The following is a 20,052-nucleotide window of genomic DNA, read 5'->3' on the forward strand; positions in this document are numbered from 1 at the left end:
GATCAGTGTGATGAAAATATCTGGTATCCGTTTCCCAGTAAGATCTTCTTTCTTTTGTACACACTATGCCATTCAGGACCTCGGCCAATGGTAAGCTGATGTTTTGTATATACTATATTAACAGCATGTGTATTCTCCATGTAGAGTATTAATGTGTGTGTGTGTTCAGTTTTAACTTAAAATAGTGTTATTGTGCTGAGACTCGAAAAAAAATCAGCAGTTGTGTTCCCTACAATACCCTGTCTAATATCATTTAGTTCATGCACCTAAGATGTAAAAGTGACACCTGTTGATTTAACTATAAAATACCAGTTTTTGTCAACTTCTTTTTGTGATAAAGTTCATGAACTTTCTGAATTCTGATACACAATATTTTCCAGGGTACTGTTATTGATTTTTGTTTACAAATTAATACAATGAAAGTCCATGCTACTTTTAATTTTTTAAATAAAAAAATAAAAAAAGCCCATCTGTGAGAAAAAAACAAACATATACCCAGTGATTTACGAAATAATAAAAGATTCATCACATATTATTATCATTATTATTGATTGTTGTTTTTGTTGTTGTTGTCAAGTTTAAGCAGATTTCAAGCTTATATTGGGTTTGGTTAGATAGATTGTTTTTACTATTAGTTTAAATTTTATGACCCAATCCTTTTCAACGTGAGTGAGTTTGTTGATTCAGTTTGTTAAGGCAATAAGTGAATCAACTATATTCATAGATCCAATAAAAATCTACCACCAGTATTTTTTGTCGGGTGAAATGTTTAACAAAATTTTAGGAAGTTGTTATCATTCTTTATTCTTGTTATCATCTTTTCAGTCTCGTGAAACCAAGAAGTTTATATGGTTCATATTAGAAGAACTGAACGTTCCAGATATACCATCGATAGAATCTGTCTCTCAGTTTTCAGTTCCAGGGTTCGAAGATTTAATTGGAAAGGTAATTTGAACATTGCCATTACAAAAGACAAACATACTTATCATTAGTAAAAACAGTAGCTATCAGTTCTAAAGGTATTGTCACTGCATGTGAACTGAGGGGACTATGTGGTTTGTGAGATGGCTGACCAGGTTCTTATGTGTATATAAGCTAGCAGAACTTTGAAAATCAGTTGAACTAAAGTTAGGCTCTCAATTATCCAGGTCATTGACTGTATTATTTTTTTAATAAATTATAATACTCTTTAATTCTCTACAGGGGACGGCATCTGATGAAACACCCTTTACATACATCAAACCATCAGCTCTCATCAAGCTACTTCTGGGGAACCCAAAAATCGCATCATGTATAAACAGGTGAACATTATACACTTTTTTCTAATGTTGGCCAGTTTTTGGACAGGATCTTTCATTAATTTTTCATTTATTACTTTCGTTGATCCTGGTTGAATATCTAACATACTGTGACCATTAAATCTGTTCACTGGTGTTACTTATTCAGTTTAGATTTGAGTAAATGTTGTACTCTTTTTTGTACTGGTATAAGGAATGTAAGGGTAGGCATGAGTTGCTTTAGACAGGAACGAACTATATTGAAAAGTTATGTGTACTGAAAAATTAACAAAAGTTACAACTTTGCTCACAGATTTCCTACACACAAGGACACACTGCATCATCAATGTGAAGGAAAAAAGTGGCAGTCAGAATTCCCTGCGTCACATGTTAAGGGATATTTTGCTGGAGATCCAGTCTTGCTATCAAACAGAGAGACTGGCATCATCAAGTCATTTATGAAGAAGGTAAGATACAAATAAGGTGATACAAAAAGAAGCACCTACATATGTTGGCAGCTATCTTGGCCATTGTTCAAAACATGCATACTGCAAAACCTTATTTCCAATGTTTTGCCAATATTCACTATCCACTGTTACTGTCAAGTTTATTAACAGGAAACAGCTGCCTGGCAATTTGAGTTCCTTTGTATCATCTTATTTGCTTCACTCATCACAACCTCAACTGATACACACTGTGGAGACAAATATGTATAACTGGACAATATATTGTTCTTTATTATCTACTGTTAATTATTGTAACCACTTCTGTCTCAATACTTTTATAGGAACAATTCTCAATAAAAGTTGTCACAAAAGATCAGTGTTGGAATTCTGACAAAGCAGTCTTAGTTGTGAGCAACTTGACAGCAATTAAAATCACTGCCTGACACTAATAACGGCAAATGTGGTGCTTTTTATCAACAGGTAGTAAACTCAATGGCTGGGAGTACCTTAAAGTTACATGCTGTTGTACATAAAACTGTTCTATACAACGATCCTCTACTGAGACCATTTTCAGATATTTTGAATGAAAGGTATGAAGTTACAACCTTATCAATCACTTTTACATTGTTATATGAGATTATATACAATATAGTATTTTGCGAAAACATGATTCTTGGTACAAATTTCCAACAAGAAAATGGTATACAGAAAAATGCATACTTAAAGGTATACAGTCACCCACAATTTACATATGTCCATATATGGTCAAAAGGGGTATGTCTATGTCTTCTAGTGACCATATGGTGGTGCACTTTTTTTTGCATGGCAACCAAGTGAAAATATGTGATTGGCTAGATCTCCACTCTCCATGGTAACAGTGGATAAATTTGCAATGGTGACTGTATACCTTTAAAGGGCATACTTCTTGATGTTAGTCTATTGTTCAAGTAACTTGGTGTCCTAATTTCATAACCATCTATCTTGAAGGCTTTTGTTTTCCACTGAAATTCTAGCTTTTTGTTTAATTTAATAAGGAATTTAGGGATTTGCCTCTTAAATAAATCATAATGACTACTAAGATTGAGTTCGTTGTGAATGTCACACACACATACACACACACACACACACACACACATATATATATATATATATATATATATATATATATATATATATATATATATATATATATATATATATATATATATATATATATATATATACGAAGTATGCGGTTTGACTGGTCCGATACAAAGTGTTTAATACAAAAGACAGAGCGGAATATTTCATGGTTGCTGAAGAAATTGTTTCACAAATTTATCTCTACAATGTTGTTTCGTGAACCACTGGACTCACTCGTCAGTTTCAGTTGAATAGCTAATAATGCATTGTGGATCAAGAAAATTTCACAAATTTTTTAATTGACTCTGAAGTTTCCTGAAATTCTTTTTGTTAGAGAGCACACAGAACGTCACATTCACAAAATACATTATTTCACCAAAATTATTTCTAGTGACACGCCACAAGACAGATTGCATGCTGTCCTTATAAATCCCAACAAGAACCTTCTCAGTGAAATCATGGCCATCATGGATGAAAATGACAAAGCAATCCTCGGGCTGTCAATGGAGGAATTTGATTGGACGTCATTTGAAAGAAGGTTGACCTCGAAGTCTATGGCCCATTATGGTAGTTTCATTGGTAGGCACTACAAGCTTTGGGTATGTCAAATATAATACGGTATATTTTTAGGTTTGTCATCATGGAAGGTCACTTTGTTTTTTTTCAAAAAGTAATTGTGGATATGCCATGTGAATCGATCTGGAGCAGTACTATAAAAAGAAAACTGGTGAATTGTAAATATTACATAAAGTAATACCAATATGAAATAGACTGACTTATGTACCACTTTGCTGGTTCAATAGTGTTGAACACTATTTCCAATTGCAATTTATTTTCACTATTTTTGCTTGACCCTATATCCTTCCAAACAAAATCCAAATGGACCTTCTGATTTCCTATACTTAACATGTAGTAAGTGAATTTAAAATCTCAGTGAAACATTAAAATTTTTGTTTTGGCAAAAATAAAGTTCAGTAGTCATAAACTAGTCCACATTTTAGGAAACTATAGGTTATTAAAGAAAATTGAATTAAGGTCTGGACTAGAATTCATTTATCAAAATAACAATGTTGTTACACATGTGGAGAGAATATTGCAACACAGAATATTGGTATCATAGCATGCTGTGGGGAGTAGGACAAGAAACTGCAGGTGATATATGGAACAAAAAAAATCACTGAAAACATTGCCAAAATTAATGCTAATGTTATTTTAGATATAACAAAAATGCTTACCAATTAACTGTCATTTAGTAAAGTCAATACATTCTTATTCAAAAATACAGGTACAAGTGGCACCTTTCCACCTTGCACGCTGCAATTCCATCCCTATTGGGTATATACAAGCATACTGTCTTTTATCAGAGGTAAGCTCATGTAATGTACATATACCTTATTTAGAGTTGCTGAGACCAATCAAAGTGTACAAGTTATTTACCACACATCTCTCTCTCTGCTTCTGGTGACACAACAAAGAACATACCAGTGGTACAACACACCGCTCAATTTCTGAGTTCATCTCAAATAGTCATCTTATTGAGTCAAAGGTTGTTGGAAATGACTGAAAAAAATATAAGAGTAGAAGGATTATACTCGCATAGAAAAGTACAACACAACTTTCTTTACAAACTGTAACCATTTCTCCATCATATAGATAGCTCACCTTGTATACAGACCAGGTCCATATTTAAGTGAGGAATTGGAGCACCTCAAACTGATAATTCAACAATTCATATCAAAGCTGACAGAAATTGGAAGTGCACTAATAAGGTATAAAAATTTTGGTGTCCATACGATAAGGTTTTTGAGTGTCAAAATGAGAAATGTGCTTTGTTAAAACCTTTCATTATTTTACACAGTGTAAGATATCACCACACCTGTCTATGATATGCAATACTGTCTCTGCACAATTATATTTTTGGCACTCTTAAATACCTGATATAACATAATATAGGATTTACGTTTATATCAAAAGGTCTACAAACATCTTGTTCTATCAAAATTCGTCAAATAGAAAAGTGTTCTCATATTTCACATGTAATCCAGTTTTGGATATCATTAAGTTAAATCCCTTTCCTGTCGGATTCATATGTGACCAGCCTGACATTTTCATTTGTTTTCTCATTTGAAGTATTTGACTGATTTAGTTCCATATTTAGTCCCATTTAATGTGCTTTCACTGTCTTGACCACTAGAGATTTCCTAAAATCGTCCATAACAAGGGTGAGCAAATCCAGTCATTTGAGGTCAAGGACTATCAATTTTGAGCTATGGCCAGTAGTTGGTAAAAATGCACGTTTCACATTGTTGAAGCTATCGTGCTATGGGCAATTGTATGCCATTGTACATTATAGAACCCAAACGTGTAGGACAAACGTGCATGACTACACACTGTAAAAGTCTGCACGTTAGACATTTTAGACACGTTAGGTCCGTACACGTTAGGTTTGCACGATACACGATAGGTTTGCATGATTGGCATGGTAGATTTTGACCGATGTTGAAAACCTAAAATGACATACACGTTAGACATTTTAGACACGTTAGGTCCGAACACGTTAGGTCTGCATGATACAAGATAGGTTTGCACGATTGGCATGATAGAGTTAGACCTTACCGTGTTTGTAGGCAATCACGTGAATCTTGAGACATATCGTATAAGGTGCCGACCTAAGATTTACGGAGCAAACGTGTCTAAAATGTCTAACGCGTATGTCATTTTAGGTTGTCCACGAGTCAAAATCTATCATGCCAAATCGTGCAATTAACTTATCGTGTAACGTGCTGACCACGTTAGGTTTGCACGATACACGATAGGTTTGCACGATTGGTATAACAGATTTTGATCCTAAAATGACATACACGTTAGACATTTTAGACACATTAGGTCCGTACACGTTAGGTTTGCACGATACACGATAGGTTTGCACGATTGGCATGGTAGATTTTGACTCATGTTGAGAAGCTAAAATGACATACACGTTAGACATTTTAGACACGTTAGGTCCGTACACGTTAGGTTTACACGATACAAGATAGGTTTGCACGATTGGCATGATAGAGTTAGACCTTACCGTGTTTTTAGGCCATCACGTGAATCGTATAAGATGCCGACCTAAGATTTACGGAGCTAACATGTCTAAAATGTCTAACGTGTATGTCATTTTAGGTTGTCCACGAGTCAAAATCTATCATGCCAATCGTGCAAACTTATCGTGTAACGTGCTGACCCAACGTGTATGGACCTAACGTGTCTAAAATGTCTAACGTGTATGTCCAGATAAGTCGAATGGTACCATATGTCAATCGTACAGTCATGATATACACGTTAGACACTTTAGACACGATAGGTGCATACATGTTGGGCGTGCACGATACACGATAGGTTAGCACGATTGGCATGATAGAATAGGACTTATTTGTACGCCCTAAAATGCTATACATGTTAGACATAGGTTCTTTAACGTTAGGTCTGCACGATACACAATAGGTCATGACGGGACGTTCCCATCTAAATAACAGTGCACTTTCAAGGCATATTCACCCCGGCAAATGGGCTTTTCAACGGGTATGGAGCTTCTAATTAAGGTTATTTGCCATCTCGTAAGCTGTTTGCAAAATGTGATTAGAGATAGCGATTAAAGCCAGTGTGCGGGGAAGAGATTTTGCCTAACACACTTCACTCATACAGATTATCGTTCGCCTTGAACTTCTTTGAACATTGTACCCTAATTTTCACAGATTAGGACCTATGAATATACTACAAGCCATATGTTAGTTCAAATTAATAAAAGTAGGAACAAATTCCGATGTCCTGAAATGATAATACTGTTGTCAAGGTTTACACGAGATTGAGTTTGTGCCGCTTCACTGTACAATACCTTGGCATAAAGTAGTACCGGCCAAGCTATTGGTATCTGAAGTTGTTGACTAAGCGTTATGTAATGTCTGATTATATCTGATATAACTACGTTAGATTGCATATTATCAGTGCAGAAAGAGCCCAAAAAAGTGTACTGTTTTTTAGATGCGAGCATCCCGTCATGTTTGCACGTTTGGCATTTTAGGCACGTTGGTTCCGACCTAACATGTCAAACATGCACTACTAAAATGTAAAAATGTCTAAAATGAAAAAATCCCGACTTCTGGCCATGGATGTCAATTTTTTTTGGATTCAGACCAATGGATTTCGAATTGTACTAGTCCTGTGGACCAGTGTAAATCGTGCATTCCTATGATAAGGACTGAATTCGGAACTGCCAGGCTAGGTTGCAGGAACATTGGATTTACACTGATACTGGTCATTTGGATCATCAAATGCTAAATGGTTATAATCACTCTTACATTAAACATCGTGCTATTGAGTCTTGACCAAATAAACCACCACAATATTTATACTGATTTTCACCAACTTGACCTGATAAACACAGTTGAACCTGGCAAGATATGGTATGAAAATGGATATGAGTTTGACTGACTTGATCTTAAAAGGATTAGATTCAAACATCATTTTATGTCATGACAATGTCTCATTTATGTCTTTGTAATTTCATAAAACAAACAAACCTATTCAACTTTATCTTTTAATTCTCAGGAAGCAGACAACCCACTACCTTCTTCACATCCCGGATGACATACTCAGACATGGACACACCCAAGGCTTTCAGGCTGAAAAATTTGAAGAAGAGAACGGAAGGATTAGAATGGTCCAAGAGTACACAAACAGACATAACCCCAGCTCGGATACAGTGGTGCATTTGGCGAAACAAGAGATACTACGATTTTTGTTAGATGGTGGGAAATGGAAGGAACATGACATAGTGTAAGTTATATCATGATATGACAGAACCCATGGTGAGAGAGTGCAAGCGCGCCGTAACAGCGGTATTTGCACGAGTGTTTGCGGGGGATCCGGCGGTCGTGCTTTCACGAGCACGGGGGGTGAAAGGACAACCGAATTCAGCGCAAAGACGAGTTCAAATACCCCTGGTACAGCAAGCTTGCTCGCTCCCCATGGGGTTCTGTTATTATTACATATGTTTCCCCCTGTTTATTTTATCAAGAAAACAAAGGAACTAAAAAGACAAGCGAACACATTTTAAATAGTTTACGCGACACACATTGAAAGACAAGGATGTTCTATTCATTCTATTTGCTGTTCTATTCATTTGCATGCAGGTATGGAATAATGTTTTTGGTATTTGCACTACATTGCAAATACCTGTGGTTCCAATGCAAGTAAACGGCAGTACATATGTAATAATGACCGGTAATAAAGATTTCACTCAGCCCATACATTTTTCGTGATACACAAGTACTGTTACTTTTAAATGCAACTAAAAATGCCTTTTATTACATGCATTGTATATCGAACGTCACGCGCTACATAGGATTCAATGGTACTCATCGATGACGTCGCAGGCCGCATAGTCATCACTGGACTGAAAGTGAACTGGAACTATTTTCAACTTGACAATGTTTTGATTGAAAAATGTTGAAATTTCATTTCTGCATAAGAAATCCAAGTTTAGGAAAATTTTGTGGAAAAAAAATGATAAACCGTATAACAGTAATTTAAATATATCAGTGCGCCATTCGGTGATACGAATGATTCCATTTTTAACGGATTTTCATCTAAGATGGAAATAAAGCATTTGATTACCATTTGCCAATAAATCTAAATATTTTGAATGAAAACTGTGTAAGAGAGACATGTAATAAAAACATTACAGCCCAAACAATAGACTATGTACCCCAGGGGCAGGAGACCATTTGCCCGACGTAAGGAGGGCAAATGGTCACCTACCCTCGGGCAAATAGTCCATGTTAGGGCTATAATATGTAATACCAGTTGCCTAATTTTTTATCAAGGATATAGCACTGACATAATACCGGTATTATATGTGAGCAAAATGTGGACATTCTAATTCTTTACAGATGTGAAGCAGGATCTGGTATCCAAGGTTTTGGAAAGACAGATGAAGTGAACAACTTCCTATTTGGTCGTGAGGTCAACACAATAAAATGTGCAGGGCAATTAGTTTTACCAGACAGGAATCAGCAAAGACACAAGACAATAACATCAATTCAAGGAATTAGCATACCCGGCCAACAATTACTGGACTTCCTCAAAGAACAACAAACTAACTTGGATGTGATGACATACATATGGCAAATGGAAAGTACGTCATAAATTACAAGGGAGTCATAGCCAGATCTGGTGAAACAGTCAAAGTGGGCTCATCAGTCTTGTATAACAATAATGAAAACAAGGTATTAATATTACACTGTTACTAAATGGCAGCTGCAAGAGGAAGGTTGACTTATAAGAGCCTCAGTGCCCAGATTAGTCTGAGGTCAGGTCGCTTGGAACCTCACAGCCATCAATACTTACAAACACATGACCTCTGGGATTCTACACACCTGACCTTCAAACTGTAATTCTAAGGCTCAAAGGCATATTTGGGGCTCTGGTTCTAAGATCAGAAGGCTCTGTAAAGTCAACTTTACCTAGTTGCAAAGGTTGATTATGTTAGAGTCTTAAGTTAATCAAGATAACGGTAACATATTCACAACATTGGTTCACTTACCTTTTCCCAAATTGGTAATAGTTAGATCTATACATTTTGATAAAATGGGCACGTGTCCACCACAACTGCCAGAATCAAAAGTAGAAACAATTCAATATAGAACGATCATGTTTCGGTAACTCTATCAATTTCCTAAACAATAAAATAATGTAATATTACACAAGGCAATCACTAAATATATCACTAATTTCTACATTGATATTATTTTCAACAGGTGGAGATTGGTATAGTCAACTCAATCCATGATGTAAAATTAGAAAATATGGCATGGATAAGTATGGTAGCAGTAAATGATTACACTGCCCAGCGGGAATATGATGCTATATTTGACTGCCAAATCCTACACAAGGGTACAACAATCAAATTATTACCACCACAAAATGTATTACAGATGGTGAGTGTGGCTCATGACTGTAAAGGTGGCAACTGCAACCTTAGACTTGTAAATAAAAAATTCAAGGTTGAAAGGAGTGTAATCAGGCGAATAAAAAGTGCTTTTAAATGCAACCTAAACCATAATGTATTTCTACTAAACAGATTTAGATTCACACATCACAAAAGAACATTTGGCATTGACTGATACATGGAAAAGAACAGAAAAGACAGAGAGAGATATACAGAGACAAATGACAGACAGACAGACAGATAGATAGACAATCTCACGACCAGGCAGAGCTCAACGGATAGAAAGAAACAGAGACGTAGACAGGGACAAAGAGAGAGTCAGTGAGAGTCAGGAAAAGATACAGAAAAAGACAATATAAAGCGGACATACAAAGATGGACAGAGAGAGAGTTTTGACCGTTCAATTTTATACTTTTTGTATTTCAGCATGTGTAGTGTAATTAGAGTTTATGAACAGCAAGTGAGGGTATTCAGTTGTTGATTTAAGGCCTCTCTGAGAAAATCATTATATTTGGCAGAAAATAATTACTGAGAGAGCTGCAGGTCTTACTTTACTAAAACAAAGAAAACAAAGAATTGCACATGAAAACTTTATTGTATATATAATAAATAATCTTATCTTGGTATTTAATATTTAAATATTTAATCTTATTTTAATATTTAATCTTATTTTTGTATTATATTTTTATTGCCACAAATGTGATCTAAATCCCATATTTAAATACAAGCAATAAAATACACATTACCGGTATTATTATTATTATAATTTATATTATTGTAAACAAAACTTACCAACGTTCCAAATCTTGTTTTCCTATGTATCCATCCTATACATTAATGTCTCAAAGCACTAGTGTAATCCTCATCATTATAAACATCTTTGCCATCTATGTTTTCATCTTGACTGCAGCTGGGCACAAACTATCATTGTAAACACTGAAAATTGATTATTGAAATGGATTAATTTTGGTAATTAAAACTCTACTATCCGTAATTTTTAGCAAGTTTTCAAGTAAATTTTTGTTGGATGAAGACAATTTTCTTGTTCAAATCCAACCGAACATAATGATGTGTCAAGTATTTAGCATATATCAACATACAACTTAAATATTTCCAAAAACGCATTACATCAAGGTGCACTATAAATGTTTATGACATACAAATGCAATCACCATGATTTAAGGTCATGATGTGATGCCTTCTTTCTTGCTGCTCATTCATTGCAGTATCCTTGTCAGTATAAAGATGTACATATCATACTTTGTAACCCGCAATGTCATTTAAAAAATAAAATTAGTCATGTTGTCAACTTATTCACCATTGTGTTCGTTTCATAATATATTCAGCACAACACTGGCTACTTACGTTGTACCTCCGGGTCTGGTGCACGTGCAACCACGGGAACACAGGACTATTTCGGGTCTAGCTCTACGACCAGTATGGCGAGAGTGTCCGGCTTTGACTACGCCGCCTCCTCCGACCATAGACAGTGGACTCTGTCTATGCTCCGACATAGCCAAAGCCAGACACTCTCGCCATACTCGTAGGGCTACTTTGAGTCATAATTAGATTGCTGTCGACATTTGTTTACCCATACATTAGCACGATTGGTAGGGGCAAAATCACTAGTATGGCAACCAATCTAGTACGATGCTGAAGTTATTTTCGTATTCGTTTGTCGTATTCGTTTTCGTATTCGTATTCGTATTCGTATTGGAGTCACTGACAAAATTTTTTATTTTTAGTCCAAATTTCGTACGTATTATATAAAAGTTCTGTCTTTACAGAACTTAAAGTGCTTTTTATATGACAATATATCAATACTTTAATATTTGCGAATGTAAGTCGAAAAAGAGCCATCTTTTTAGGCCCTAGATTGAAAGATATCGTTGCTATAATTAGAGGAGAGATTTTAAAAACAAACGGCCAGTACACAGGCACTCCTTAGCTGCTTAGCTGGGTAGCCTGTTGAATAGATCGATTTTCGGTTCGATCTATCGATCCCGTAGTCGATATGCGCGCCATTGTAACCAAAATACTCACTAGGTTACAGTGGCGGGCATACTGATCACGGGATCGATAGATCGAGCCGAAAATCGATCTATTTAGCAGACTACCAAGCTGTTAGCGCCTGTGGGCCAGTAGTAGTCTTTGGAGGAAAGATTTTTTAAACAAACATCATTTTCGTATTCGTATTCGTATTCGTTTTCGTATCACAACAACCAACTTCAACATTCTGTTGACATCATTAGTATCGATAATGGAAATTTAGCTGACCCGCCCAATTTGACGAGTTGTAAACTTAAAAGGTAATTTTCTTGTTTTAAACTGATATCTCCGAGAAAGTGATCGTCATAAGGACAGTGAATGCAGGGCTCAACGTTATCCCATGCCCCTAAGTCGATGACATGCTATATATTAGACTGCTGTCGCAAAGAAAACATCATCTCATATGATGTGGGAAAGCGTCATAAAAGAAAACGAGATGAATAAAATGGTATCATGGGCCTATGTCCCGATCGGTACATTTGTTCCCCTAATAAAGATTAAATTAATGTGTGAGCTGTTGTCAGAGTCTTTATTTCAGTACGGCCCATCTTTTTTTTTTTCCTTGCGTTTGCATCAACTGTCATTGCCAGAACATGTTGATCAACTTGCGTTATGATAAGATACACCAGAATGCATGGAAATTAATTTGTATCGCGAAATATCGAGAAATACCTGTATTCTATGATAAATAGACTTCAGCTAGTCTAGTAGCTGTCGCAACTGGCTCGATCGGTTTCCGTCATTTGTTACTGTGCGATCCAGTTTTAGTGTTACGCAGTTTGCCCCGCTCTACAACTCCGTTCTGCAGGTCACTCCAAAAACTTTCAGCAGTACTATTTTGGGGGACCAATTAAGCCGCTAGCCGTAGATAGCTACTTTTTTCAACAAAAACTCTGAATAGAAATGCAGCAACTATCAACTTTCGATAGATATTTTGTAGGCAAGAGAACAAAACTCAAACGTATATGCGCATTTAATCCTAGCTGTGATATCGCAGCGGTACTTGTGGCGTGTATCGAACTCGCTCGGGTCATTGAGGTCATCGCCACAGTCCCATCCATGGTCTGTTCTCTACTACCTCCATGGTTCTACATAATTGCAGTCGCTACCTCGCAGATTTGCCATGATATTTCAACAAAGTTGCTTGCTATTTAGATCTAGCTGAAAACAAAAACCTTTATGAAACGGGATAATCCAGTCCAAGCTTGATGAAATCGATGCTTTGATCTGCTTTCCAAAGGACGATTTCCGGAAATGGTCTAGCCGGTCACATGCCACTAACGCAAATATTCATTACGCACGTGAACGCATGAAACATGTTGCAGTTACTGGTTGCTTGTTTTCCCTTGTCAGCTATATTTTGATGACATTTTATGCTGGGATTATGATTGGTTCCATTGAAATGATGTGACAGCACTAAAACTGCTTCTGATACTTGATTGGATTGTTGTAAAATTTATCATTAAATTCATGGGATATTTTGACAGATCATTGAAGATAACATCAGCAGACACATTGGCAGCGCTGTGCAGTGGAGAGAACGCGCTCAAACCTTTGAGTAACTCCGCTCAACGGCTATGCTTATTCAATGCGTATTTTGGGGTCGTGGCCTTTCAGGACAATGCTCCGTGAACACTGAGCGAATATATGTTGTATTTGATCACGTATAAGGTATGGAGAAATGTCTTGAAAAAAATTCAGTCGCAATCTCATAAAATTTGGTCGCCTATGCGACTGAAAATGGTCGCTACTTTGAGCCCTGATTGAATGTAATACATGAATTATCGGTCGGTCCGGTTTATGTTATTATTGCTCACATCATTACTCTGAAAGATAAACTACCTATTGTCATTGATTTCTGTTACTTTCTCCCCTGTAGCAGCACGTACAACTTTGTCGTAACTTGCAATTTTGTAATTTTGCCTTACCGCACTCCCTGAGTTTTGTAAAGTATTGTATTGTATTGTACTGTAATTTATTTCAGGTCTACGTAGAGCCATATCAAAATCAAGTAAAATACTTGAAATACAAATTGTAAATGGATATGATCATTCTAAAGTGAGTCCAAAAGGATGACCGGATATAACAATTTTCACATTTTTTTAGTCAGATGGTTGTCCTAGACAAGTCCCCCGTTCATCATAGCTTTCAGCAGTCACCCGTTTTGCAGCGTCTCACAAAAATCTGCCCTCCCCGCAAAACAATGGTACAGTCCAGGGCAGCTCCTTGCATCCGCTCTCACGAGTCCCATTACTTGGCACTGACCACCTGATTTCGGGGTGCATCCAGCTGCCCGGTCAAGAGACATTGGCAAGCGAAGATGCTGCCTTACCAGATCCCAACCGATTTTCAGTATTTTTTTTCAAATAAAATGAAGTGAACAAAATTCTTTAAAATCTACAAATGCAAATTTATGTAAATTTAACCAAATTTGGCAGATGAAATTACGAATCAAATTATCACAATATTTAAACCTCAGTGAATATCGTATATTGCACGTTTCATACCTAAAACCTGGACTAAAAATAACAATTTCTGTCAGTGACTCCAATACGAATACGAATACGAATACGAAAACGAATACGAAAACGAATACGAAAATAACTTCAGCATCGTAACCAATCTAGTACAATTTACAAACTAAAAAACATATGGTGACCCTATATTGACCCTGCCATACCAGGAATATTTGACCCGAAATTTATATTTAAAAGAAACTAAAAGTAAATTTTGAAAAAGTTTGATGTTCAAATATATTACGTTAATATTTATAACATTAAAAAGGACCACAAAATGTGAAATTGTGAAAAGAAAAATCATAACACACATACTAACAAAAAGTAGCACGTTGTGTGGCCCGCAACAAAGCTTGCCTAGGCAAACGGTAATAGTTCACATCATACCGCAAGGTTTATCAAAGCTTTGAAACAAAGCTTTAGTGAAGCTTAGTGATAGGTAAGCTTTCTTAAAGATTTGACCATAACCTTTCCCTAAGCTTTGCTCCACAACCTTGGCACAAGATTCAGAGATAAGCTTGGAGTAACATTATCTACCGATAAGCTTGGCCAAACCTACAGAGGAGTACCTTCACACAAGCTTAGAGTACGGCCAAGCTTTGGCAAAGGTTCTGCACAATCGCGTGTGTAGTTTAAAGGACATTGCACAGAATATAGTAAGTGGAAGTGGTAATGATAAGAAGAGTGTTGAAACGTTAAAAGCATTGCCACAATACTCCGATGCAGACATAAATTATTTTGAACAGATTACTACCAAGCAGACTGAGAGCCCTTCATGGCAAAAACTCAAGATTGGATCCGGAAGGATTACAGCTTCCAATTTTTATTCTGTATATACAAAAGTTCAGAGTTTGAAAAGTCAAAAGTCGTGTGATGCCACAAATTTAATTTCACGTTTGATGAGTTATCAGTCTCTGAATCCTGATATATATTCTCTAAAATACGGTAGAAATATGAGCCCTTGGCAATTGCCAAATATTGTAACATAACTAAGGAGAACCATCTTGATACCAAAGTAACAGAATGTGGCATATTTATAGACAAAGCACGATCATATTTGGGGGCAACGCCGGACTCTGTTGTTAGCTGTCGGTGTTGTGGTGACGGTCTGGAAGTAAAGTAAAGTAAAGTGTCCAGTAAGCATCTCTCACATGACACCGAAAGCGGGGTTTCCTGGTTACTTGGTAAAAATTGGCTCAAAAACAACTCTAAAGCGCAATCACAGTTATTATGCACAAATTCAGGGACAGATGGCAATTACGGGTAAGCAATGGTGTGACTTTTTTGTTTATACTTCTCATGGTTATTATTTGGAAAGGATTGTATTTAATAGGGTTTATTGGGAGATGATTTTAGAAGCTTTGGATTTTTCCTTTATCAATTTTCTTGCAGTAGAGCTTGTTACAATCAAGGCAATAAAATAATACAACATATTAGCATTAGGCCTACACCGATTGTTACACACATGGTGACATATTATCTAATTACTACTATGTAGTAAAAAGAATTCAGGTTGACCTATTTACGCCCGGATCATTTTTTCACCCCGTTCTCCAAGCACAGATCGTAAAGAGACTCTGTTTTGTGGCCACACGTTCTCTTCTCATCTCCGTGTTTGCTATTAATAATTATAATATCCCGTCTCCGGTGGGGGGCTCGCGACCGACTTTTTGTTTGTAAGTGCGCTCGACCGCTATATGTGACACCCGTCGCTTACCCTATGTTCTAACGGAACAAATTCTGCACAAACGAAAACCGCTAATTTCAAGTATCTTTACGCGTATAATGTCCCGAAACATGTTAATTTACTCCAGCCATACCTTTGTTTACTCGTCCCGTCTTTAAAATTGTGAATGGGTTTGATTTAATGTGAATTAGCGACATCAAACGAACACTCCGGACAAGCTACGGAGTCGCACCCCACGACCATGTTTTGCCTGTACAAACAAACATGAACCTGTAGATCAATAGATAGGAATATGATAGGAGTCATGAGCTTTAAAAAATTATAACCTTCAAACAACATGAACTATTAAAAACTTCCAATTTTTAAAAGATATTTTGATTTCGCGCGCGTCGCCCAGTCGGTCGCCCAGACGTACAATGAGGTCAACGAACTCCTATGTATGTTACAAGCCGATGAAAGGCGCGCCGTATCTCCTAGCCTGGGAAAACGTATGTGCATATCGCGCAAAGTGAGGAGTTTGTGAAAGGATGTTTGGATAATAATGTCAGAAAGATAAAGTTTACAATGAGTAGGGACGTAGTGTATTTCTTTTCAAGTATTGCTGTCAAATTGCCGTGTAAACACATCCAGTCCGCGGCCGGGGCTGACACCGGGATGGAGTGGCGGAGGTCGATCATCACACGAAAGGACGTGAAAATGTTTTATTACACCTCACGTATTATTCAGGTACTGTGATTGGCTGAGCCTCACTCACGTGATGTAGAACAAAAAGTGATAGAACATGGCACAGGTGATATAGCCCTGTCGCGTGCAGTGATATAGCCCGCTACCACGTTCTGGAATACCGCGCGTCCTTTCTGCGCGTACCACATCATCGCGTACATATGCTTGGTATTTTCTGTGAAGCAATGGCTTTTGAAAAGGTACAAGAAATTAGCTCGACCTGGAGAACACGACGTTTAGTACATTAAACGAGAAAAGCTTGAACAACACTGTCTTCGTTTTTAGACGTTAATTCAACTTCATGTAGCATTGCGATCGAGGAACAAATCGAACGTTTCACTGTGGCGAGTCTCGATTGACACTTGACTGCATTCTGAGCAAAGTTTCGAAAACAAGTGTTTGTTCGGTGTAATAAAATTAATAACACACGCTAGCACGGGCAAGATCACGATTTGTTGCCAGCCCTCGGGCTGGTGCTCATGACGGTAATATTGATGATACCCTCGCCTTCGGCTCGGGCATCATCAATATTACCGTCATGAGCACCATCCCTTGGGCGGGCAACAAATCGTGATCTTGCCCTTGCTGGCGTGTGTTATTATTTAACTGCTGCGACGTAGTCCGTTGTCCGTCCCTTGGTTTATTCTCAGTGCATGGAGCCTCAGCTGTGATATCGCAGCGGTACTTGTGGCATATATCGAACGCGCTCGGGTCATTGGGGTCATCGCCACAGTCCCGGACTGTGGCGATGACCCCAATGACCCGAGCGCGTTCTATATACGCCACAAGTACCGCTGCGATATCAATAATAATAATATTTATTTCTTTAAAGCGCACTACACATACGTCTCAGTGCGCTTTACACATTTAAATTGATAAAATACCAGCAAAGCATAACAAACTAAAATGTAAAAAACAATCCAATTAGGCTAAAAACGTACATGGTTAAAAATGATGAAAATTTCTGCAGAGTAAAAACAGTCAAACTACAAAAAACATTAAAATTCTACAGAGTAAGTACCAGAAAACGTTAAAATAAAACAAGCATCAGCGGTTACGGTAAAATGGTGACCCTTCCAAACATTGGTAATAGTGCTTTACAAAAAGGTGAGTCTTTAAAACGCGTTTAAAACAGTCAACGGACTTGGCATTACGAATTTCAGGGGCAATGAGTTCCATAGAGAAGGTGCGCAGACAGAGAAAGCTCTCTGCCCATATGCCTTGTTGAACATTCCACGCGGTGGCACTACGCGTAAGGAATCACTCGATCTGAGATCTCTGGCAGGGGTGTATATCTCGATCAGATCCATGAGATAAAGTGGAGCAACATGATGAACTATTTTAAAGGTCGTCAACAAGATTTTGAATTTAATTCTAGCTTCTACGGGCAGCCAGTGTAGATCAATGAAAACAGGTGTGATATTATCAAATTTACGAGTACGCGAGACAAGGCGAGCTGCAGCATTCTGAAGTGATTGAAGGCGTCCGAGCTGAAATTTCCCAACACCATACAAAAGACTGTTGCAGTAATCCAGCTGAGAAGTAACAAATGCATGGACCATCTTTTCTGTGGTGGGTCTGTCCAACAATTGACGGATCTTTCCAATTCTACGCAATGCATAAAATCCATTCTTACAGATGTGGCTGATATGGTCTGACATCGAGCCGTCATGGGTAAGTTTCACACCGAGATTGCGAACTGTAGCAGAAGGGGCAATATCTGACTCCCCAATCCTTAAACTTGAAAGTTTCACTGCATCGGATCTGAGACGAGACGAAAACTGAACAACCTCTGTCTTCTCATCATTAAGTATTAGCATATTGGATTTCATCCAGCAGCGGATTTCGTTGGCGCATACCTAGACAGAACTCGAACTTCATCAGGTCTGCTACACACAACATAAATCTGTGTATCATCCGCATACATCATAGGATTAAAACCATGCTGGACGATGACGTCTTCAAGTGGTGATGTGTACAGAGTAAAAAGAATCGGGCCCAGGACTGAGCCCTGAGGAACACCATACTTCATGTGTGTACTAGCTGATGCTGCAGAGCTGTACCTGTGACACAAACCGAAATTGAAGTCTATGAAGTAGTATCTCATGATCAACTGTGTCAAAAGCCGCCGACAAGTCTAGCATGATGAGGAGAACGTCGTTTTTGTCATTGAGAGCAAGCATGATGTCATTATGGACACGCAGAAGGGCAGCTAATGGAGCCTAAGCTTATTATTTACGCGATTGGAAATGTGTGATTTACAAAATATCCGCAAAAAAAAAATGCGAGATAGTAACAAGAAAACTTTACATGGTATGATCTATCAACGCCAACGCCGGTCTCTGGGTAAATATTGTCGAGGCCGGACATCCCCGGGCTCTCGCTTTGTTCAAAGTTGTGACTTGGCATCAATGAAATCCAAACTATCATTGGATGATATTTTAAAAATAAAGCCCTCCCATATCCCTCGGGTTGATTGTCTTCTCTAAAACTTGCGCCATGATTGGCCCTTTCCGAATATTGTCTCAATTTTATACCACATGGGGGAAGTTCATCAACAACAAGGTCTGTGAGTTGTTCACAAATTGCAATTTCGTCTCACAAGATTGTCAATCAAACAGTGTGGCGTCCCATAATGTTTTGTCGCCGCACTCCAGGGTGAAAAAGAATCACTTTGCGAGCACACAAAGCTCAAACAAACCATAAATCGGGGACTATTTCATTCAGCAGGGTTCTGCGAAGCATCTTGTTCAAGGTATAAATATTTTTGTACTTGTCGAAATTCTTGCTCGACACTTCCTTTCAATTTCAAATTAAAGTGCTTTGAAGTTTTCTGTTATTTCTATACATTACGCAATCGACCTCAAGTGCACGTAAGTGTACTTCATCACAGATGCAATTTGGCGGGTCCAAATGTTACAAACCTGTAACAAAAGTTCTTAGAGCTTGACAAACTGTCACCTCAGAGTTTCCGTTGTACCATAAACCCTAAAATGAGAAGAGCCTGCAAATTTTGCAGCAACTTGTGTCAAATTGTATTCGTAAAAACCTGTTTCTCCGACAGGAAATTCGAAAACCTAAAATTTTACAAACATAAAACTAACGCCCTCTTGCGATTTGTATACTGCACTCTAATAGGTGGCACAAATTGGTATGAAAAAGACATTTTTGACCGTTTTATTGTAAATATAAAGCACGCAATTTATGCTGTAAAATATTTTTATTTTATTGCATTGTA

General features: G+C 37.5%; 1 protein-coding gene and 1 long non-coding RNA gene across 2 annotated transcripts; both read left to right on the forward strand.

The window, feature by feature from the left end:
- On the forward strand, window positions 1-1,295 carry LOC139125815 (uncharacterized). Its single transcript, XR_011550361.1, has 3 exons — window positions 1-90; window positions 826-945; window positions 1,204-1,295. It is a non-coding gene; the product is annotated as an uncharacterized lncRNA (long non-coding RNA).
- Window positions 1,296-3,239: 1,944 nt separating this feature from the next.
- On the forward strand, window positions 3,240-7,670 carry LOC139125711 (uncharacterized). Its single transcript, XM_070691812.1, has 4 exons — window positions 3,240-3,444; window positions 4,131-4,211; window positions 4,499-4,614; window positions 7,439-7,670. Exons 1-4 carry the CDS (start codon window positions 3,304-3,306, stop codon window positions 7,668-7,670), a joined length of 570 nt encoding a protein of 189 aa, XP_070547913.1. The 5' UTR covers window positions 3,240-3,303.
- The last annotated feature ends 12,382 nt before the right edge of the window (window positions 7,671-20,052 follow it).

Source organism: Ptychodera flava (genome assembly GCF_041260155.1).
Source record: "Ptychodera flava strain L36383 chromosome 3 unlocalized genomic scaffold, AS_Pfla_20210202 Scaffold_26__1_contigs__length_13983176_pilon, whole genome shotgun sequence".
Taxonomy (NCBI): Eukaryota; Metazoa; Hemichordata; class Enteropneusta; family Ptychoderidae; genus Ptychodera; species Ptychodera flava.

Bases quoted from the DNA above. Each gene is read 5' to 3' on its own strand.
- LOC139125711 (XM_070691812.1), top strand. From the start codon at position 3,304: ATGGCCATCATGGATGAAAATGACAAAGCAATCCTCGGGCTGTCAATG. The intron at 4,212-4,498 runs GTAAGCTCATGT...TCCATCATATAG, and splicing joins CATACTGTCTTTTATCAGAG to ATAGCTCACCTTGTATACAG. The intron at 4,615-7,438 runs GTATAAAAATTT...TTTAATTCTCAG, and splicing joins ATTGGAAGTGCACTAATAAG to GAAGCAGACAACCCACTACC.